The sequence below is a fragment of the Diadema antillarum genome, unplaced genomic scaffold (assembly GCF_040938485.1).
Source record: "Diadema antillarum isolate AM-2024a unplaced genomic scaffold, OU_Dant_1.0 seq00001073_RagTag, whole genome shotgun sequence".
Classification (NCBI taxonomy): domain Eukaryota; kingdom Metazoa; phylum Echinodermata; class Echinoidea; order Diadematoida; family Diadematidae; genus Diadema; species Diadema antillarum.
In genome coordinates this window covers 372,296-379,816 of record NW_027271897.1, presented here as the reverse complement: position 1 = coordinate 379,816, position 7,521 = coordinate 372,296, and the positions used below count along the sequence as shown (strand labels likewise).

The window sequence follows — 7,521 nt, the reverse complement described above, 5'->3', positions numbered from 1 at the left end:
CAATTCAACCCTTAATCTTTATTTTTACCCAATAATATTGGTTACATCATACTGGGTAATATTGGGTAAATGCTGTAATAATGAGTGGTAATAACGTGGAAATGCAGGAAATATCACTTATATCATACAGGGTAATATTGGGTAAATGGAGTAATTAATATTGGGTGCATGGTAATAACGGGGAAAGACTGGTCTGCTATTTCCCTGTTAGTACCCACTGGTGTAACCAACGTAATAACTGTGTTATTACTTGTTTCAACCCGGGTAATATCGGGTAAAATGCCCAGTGGGTAAACTGCAACCTTATCCTGCAGTGCCGCACTGGGGACTTGGAGACTTTGCTCACCAGAACGAGATGGAGATGGATTGGACATGTCTTACGAATGGACACAAACTCCATTCTTAGAATGACTCTTCGTTGGACACCTGAAGGGATAAGGAGACATGGCAGATGCACGCAGACATGGCGAAGAACAGTAGAGGGTGAACTATCAGACCACAGACAGTTCTCTCTCCAGAGGATGGCCAGCAAAAGAAATGGGTGGAGAGCCTTCATCACTGCCCTACACACCAGGGGGCGTAAAGGGTTGGCCTGACCTGACTCTATGATGTGCTGTGTGTTTGGATTTCATGTGGCTATTAAGGAAGCACCTGAATTATCTCAAATAAGTAAAATACCAAGGGGATAACTTTGTCCCAGATTTAATAAGTTACTGTGGTCATTAAAAAGAGGTCACAAAGCTTTGTGTATACCACACCAAAGTCTAGCAACCATAATTATAGGACTGACTGCACAACATACTAACACTTGCTCACATTTCATGAATTTATCGTCTGGCAAGACAGCGTATGTCAACTTTTTCTTCCCAAGTGTAGTTCCCAAGGAGGGTGGAAGGTGGGGAATGCTAATGGTTTCATTCTATAAGAATTTCTTTCCTTTGAAAGTAAATTGTAATTTTATTTCATATATTTGTTTTTAGTTACTTTTTATCTTTATCATTTATTTCTCTTTGTGTATGTGTGTGTGCCTGTCTAGGTACTAGGTAGCACCGCTCAAATTGAGCTCTGTAATATTTCTTAATGTTAAGTGCTTTATGTTGGCTGTTTTACATCAAAATATGTTAAACTTTACTTTTGTTGTAATCAGAGTGTTCCTAGACAAGTTTGGTGCAGTTTGGGTGTGCATTAAATACAGCATTTGAATACTTTGATATCGAACAGAAGATGAAACATGAGCACACTGTTCTGAAGTATGGTGAACTAGAAATGTCGCTATGGCGACTGGTATGCCTCCGCCATAATGCATGATTCTCCTAATAGGTCTAGATAGTACATGTGGACAATGTGTGATTACATTTTCAAAAAATTGGTAAAATATTAAAATGACAAGTTTGTCACAAATGTGTTGAATGTTCACCTTGACCTAGGTTTAATTGGATGAAAAGGAGAGCATGTATTTGGGGATTTCAGGACTTTAACTTGATTCTGATCCATTCATACATTTATGCATTGAGTTATTTTCAAGGTATGGAGAAAAAGTGCAATTTCTGTATTGAATAGTAAATTGTTACCATTTTCATCAGGCCTTTGACCCTAATATTCATAAGATAATCACTGTCAGGCAGAACATGCATAAATATGTAGTACGTTTCAAGATAACCTGAGCCACTTCCGAGATATGGAGGAAAAACTTAGTTCAGCACTTTCCCTTCATCTTTGACCTTTTGACCTTTGAGGCAAAAACAAAAGAAAAAAAAAACTTTCCAGAGAATTTCTATTAGGTTATACATGCATACACCAAGTGTAAAAAAAATAATCCTGCTGGCATTGCATAAACATGAGGGAAATAGTAAATTTTGAAGTGTTGCCCTTGACCTTTGACCCCTGATCTTTGACCACATGAACCCTTACTTCTCTAGATAATCACTGCCAGTCAGTACATGTATACATACTATGTTCCATGAAGATACCTTGAACAATTTCCAAGTTACGGAGAAAAAAGTGAAGTTATAATATTTTTACTTGACCTTTTGACCTTTGACCTCATGACCCCAAACTTTCACCAGAGAATCTTAATTGGGTAATACATGTATGCACTAAGTTTCAAGAAAATATCTTCAGGCACTGCATAGATATGGTGGAAATAGTGAAATTTTACATATTTGACCTTGACCTTTTGACCTTTGACCTTGAGCATGTGCAACCAAAAGTTGATAGGCACAACCTCACCCCCTAATACACATACATGCCAAGTTTCATTAGGATACCTCAAATGGTTTTGGTAGTTACCCTGTCCACAAAATTCATTACGGACGGACGGAAGGACGGACGGACGGACGGACGGACGGACGGACGGACGGACGGACGGACGGACGGACGGACGGACGGACGGACGGACGGACGGACGGACGGACGGACGGACGGACAACCCGAAAACATAATGCCTCCGGCACCACTTCGTGGCGGAGGCATAAAAATGAAGAACCCCCCCCCCCCCCTAAACATACCTGCACTTAGTGGAGTGACTTCCCTCGGATCTTTTCCCATTGGAACTACCTCTTGGTGGACAGAGACCACAAGCCCATCAGGAAAACTCTCCTTTCCACCATGACTCGTCTGACAAAGAAGAAAGACAGCAGAGGTACCAACATTCAATCGAGGCATTATTATAAATGGCTATGGGTGAGAGTCTGGCATCACTTTACGAACTTACCTGCTCTTCTCTGCTTTGACAAAACGTGGCACTTCACTGGTATAACTGACTTTTGACCACAAGTTTCAACCCGTCAACTGATAAACGGGAACCTGGTATACCAGGTTCCCAAAGTGTAGACAATAGTGCCTGCATTCATAGCCTAAATTCATATCTATTTGTGGTATGCTTCCCAGAAAAATGGCTTTGAGAGAAAGATATAAGTTTCTTCTATTTCTTTCTAAACAAAAACTGTGTGTATCGTAGTATCAATTGCCTTCTTTGCAATGTAGTGTGCACTTATTTTGCTATTAAATAAAACCTCATGCCTGATAAGTATTTTGCATTCTTCGACCCTACATGTAGTTGGAAAGGGGATACATATACCATGTGATTGCTTTCAAACAGGGGGATTACCAACCTGTCCATTCTCTGTCAATCTGCAAAAATAATCTTGTTTGGGGGCATTGCAGGCTCTCACAGGATTGCAGGAGGAATGGATTAATAGCAAGCATGTAATATGTGGACACATTTCAACCGATACGTCCACCCACTTTGCCCAGATCTTTTCTTTTAAGGGAACAAAGACAAAAGAAAGTCACAGCTATCACAAACTACATGTAACTGTACCGCTGCTCATACATATGTACTTACAGCTGGTACTTGGCCTTCATAGCATTTATCTGGCAGTCAAAGGTTTCAGTGCCCCCCAAAACAGTACAACATAGGTTCACACTACACTATACTTATTTTGGTGAAGTTCTGTTTAGCAGGTATTTTACTCAACATTGTATCTATTACAGGAAAGTACCAGAGATTTTGTTTAATTCTCCCACTACTATGTAAGAAAAAATGAACAACAAAAAATATTTCAAATAAACATATGTGCATGTATGAGATGTGCAAAATTGAGATTCACTGGCATTACTTTACAGTGGAAAAATGAAATCATAAATTTGGAAACTGCTAAAAGTATTCAAAACAAATAAAGAAGAATTACATGCAAAATGCTCGAAAATCATATTTTCACACCGCAACATGTCAGTATTTCAAATAAATCAGGTAAATACATGCATCAAATATCACAAATAGATGAGTTTCAACGGAGGTCAGAGTGGGCAGATACAGGAAGTGTGCTAATATTGGAATATTGGACTAAAATCAGACTGCCAAACACCAATAAACATCGTACCTTGAAATCGCCTGCCTCCATGCTGCTAAATGTTGGATGTGCCATTACTGCCTTCACGTATGTCTGGGTGCTGAAAAGGGATCCCCCAACGGTTCCATTCAAGCCTTCTTCTGCAATTCTGATCTGAAAAGAAAATGACATTTTATTACTTTAATTACTTTGGCTGTTTTTGTTTTTTATTTTGTTACATCTATGATCTAAAAGAATATACAAAATGTACTAACAAAAGTAAACTTGTGAACCTATATATATCACTTCGTAAACTGTACACTTTTTCATTTATAATTCTTGTTCCCATATCTATATCCAAGTGTATGATAGAATATCTCAAAAGAAAAGACTCTTGTTGCAATAAAGTTATATTTTCAACCAAGTGGAAACAAATTGTGAGAAACTGATGAGCTATACATTATGAATATATGTGACCTTGCAACACAAAACCAACGAAAAATTGCCAGACATGGATTTTACGGTAGTTCTATAAATTCTGAAAGAGCAGACTCTAAGCTATAAAATGATGTATTTATTCAGTACAAGTGGACTTTCCTAACCTATCTAAATAATAGAAAGAAAAAACACACTCTGGAGAAGAGTCTACTGAAAAAAAAAAGGCTCTGAAGTTTAGTGAAGCTTTAGGGTCTGTTGGAGTGCCTAATCTAGCACCACACTGTGTTCTGTGCAGTGAATGGGACAAAAGACAGGAAACTCCACAACAACCGCAATGAAGGGATTATCAGATTAAGCTGAAATTGTGCACTCTCTATTAGCACATTCTATTCATGACTAATGCCAACACTGTAGCAACATTCTTTCAAAAGTTACAGGAGTTGAAAGTGAAGATTGCTTTACGGGGTTTTAAGAAATGTAAAGGGGCTTGTAAGACTTACCTTATCATGATATTCTTCTAAAAAAGCATTGCAGAAAAACTGCAAAAAAAGCAATTTCCCATTAGTTTTCTGATCCCAAACTTGAGAAAGACGTAGAAGAAGAATTGCTCTTTCAGAATGTAGAAAAAACTTGATAAGATTAACTAGGTTGATCCATTTCACCTATTTTGAGTCCTCACATAAAATCGGGGTGTGCGACTTTTTGTTGGTTTTGAGATGCAGTCGTACATTTGTATATATATAATCAAACACTACTTCTTCTTTATCTTTCTACATTTGTATTGAAATTCTACCGATTAAAGGCACCTTTCCATGAAGATTTAGTCTGGTGCAGAGTTCTTTCTGCCACCTGCAGATGTCATGGGGGTCTTCCACCTTCACGTAGTGATAGAACAGCAGAACCTGTCCACCTTGCTGATGTTGCTGTTTCAAGTCAACCGAGTCCACAACATTTTGCTGTGGCACTGCTGGTAACCACGGAAACACAGCATCAGCTGAATACAGGGTGGCAGTCCGATCGCTCTCCACTTTGCTCTCCTCGGGCGTCCGCTGGCAGAGCCGTCTGCCATCTGATATTGTGTGCACCTTCACATCTTCAACCGCTGCCCCATCACTTTCAGACAGCTCTAGTTTTGATTTGGTCCTCTTTTCAATTTCATCGCAGTGCTCCCGTGAGATGTGTTTGTAGATGATGATGGGCTCCTTGAACACCTCATTGCAGCACCTCCAGAAACGTGTTCCCTCACCTTGTCCTCGACACTCCTTTGATGCAACCAACTCTGCAAATACCTAAACAGACAAGATTCATGAGATTCCAAAGAAAGAGAGCACATAGGTATAAACGTTTAGACAAGACATCTGCAGTGTAAATCCAAACTAAATTCATCTCAATCATGACTGTTGAAAAGAATGTTTCTTGAGAGATCCTGCTTGATTTTTTTTTTTTAATTATCTAATCCTGCACCAAAGCATGGATAATTATAACAATAATAACTGTTTAATTAGAATTACACTGGCCGTATACACAATGTACTTTACACTGGAGTTGCCATTCATCTAGCCCATTAAACACTTACTTTTTCAAACTTACATAATCTGTGCTGGATTCTTATACAAATTTGTCCACTTTATAAACCTTTAGCTAGGCCTACATCGTTTCAGTAAAAATAATATCTTTGTACACTGTAATTGTATGGCCCAAATTCATGAAGTTGGTTTAAGCTTACCTTAGACCATGGTATAGATTTAGACCAAGATCTAAAATACAATTTAAGCATGAAATATGGCGTACTTTTGTCTTTAACATGCGCATACCAACACACGTTTGTTACTGGACGTCTGTTGGCATATGCAATCGGTCAATCATAATATTTTATGCTGAAGAAATTTGCATGAACAATGGTTTAAATCTAAACCATCTTTATGATGAATTCTGGCCCATACGGCCATGAGAGTAGATGCTATTATGTATGACACATAGGCCAGGTAAAAATTTACAGTAACTACTGGTACTGCTAAGCCCGACCAGACACCGTGCACAGCATGGCGGCTGTGACTTGCTGTGACATTATGGAGCTGTGTGTGTGGGTTCCCAGTCAGACGCCATGCAAAGCATAGCACGGCGTCTGACTGGGACATTGGAACCAGGCCATACACACACTCACACAGCTCCGTATTGAATGTCACAGCAAGTCACAGCCGCCATGCTGTGCACGGTGTCTGGTCGGGCTTACACACAGACAGGCAGGTTGCAAAACCTTTCAATAAAATTATCTTCAATTCTCGTTAGATATACTTCTCTAAGCATCCGTTTCATAACGACATCTTAAAATCAACCAAGCGGCAATTTGACTGTAAATTTAAAGCTGTCCAAAATACGACTGCAAACTGATCACCCCACATTCACCAAGTTGATCAATTGACTGACACTGGGTCACTGTCACTAACACTGATCACTGACCTTTTTCCTCGCTATCTTCTGCATGCGAATTGTGACTTTACTCTTTGTTTCCAACTCCATTTCAGCGCAGGCTGGCTGGCATTTAAAGTCGAGGAGACACACTTTTAGAGTTCTAGCTGCCCGACCTCACCCCGAGCCGGAGCGCTGTAACCAGTGACACGAACGTGCTGGGGTGGTCGCCGGTGGTGGTGCGGTTAGCTTAGCCCGATCAGACGCCGTGCGACCTCTGTAAGCACTAAGTTTTCAGCGCAGCAGCTGTCCTGATTAATAGTAAATTTTACTGGTGTACCTTGTACGGCACACGTATTGGGCAAAATGCCGATATCGGCCTAGACTAGCTATTTACACTGCCCACTTGTGATAAGTACAGCAACGCAGGGCCAGAAGGAGTCACGGCCCACGGAAAAGGCACAGGCATACTACTAGTAGCACATTTATTTCATTCATAAGTAATGAACCGTGGACCCATGGACGCGGCCATTTTGGTTACCACTTCCCCGCCGAAAGAGGGCGCAACGTACATACTGACAATCATGAACGATGACAGGCCTGGGATGCCGAGACTATTGGATGGTGTCCGCGTCTTTGGGTATACCAAGGAGGTTTAAGAGATGGAGTTCCAACTGGCTGTAATTATTCAAACAGCTGTCGTTTACCCATTGATGCACAAAAGAATTCCACAGGTGCACTTGTGCCTTTGATGATCGGGGTTCCATGCCGCCGTCTTTTTGAGCAATCTGAAGATTCATTTTAAACTCTAACATAACATCGGCTTTATTCTGCTTGTTTA

General features: G+C 40.2%; 1 protein-coding gene across 1 annotated transcript; it reads right to left on the bottom strand.

Annotated features, from left to right (window-relative positions):
- Positions 1-346: 346 nt before the first annotated feature.
- LOC139743359 (thiosulfate sulfurtransferase/rhodanese-like domain-containing protein 2) lies at positions 347-6,830 on the bottom strand (the record flags this gene model as incomplete). Its single annotated transcript, XM_071653845.1, has 5 exons — positions 6,732-6,830; positions 5,078-5,560; positions 3,885-4,007; positions 2,508-2,616; positions 347-426 (listed from the first exon to the last, which is right to left on the bottom strand). Coding segments are annotated over exons 1-5 (855 nt in total), but the record flags the coding sequence as incomplete, so codon positions are not given.
- Between the last annotated feature and the right edge of the window lie 691 nt (positions 6,831-7,521).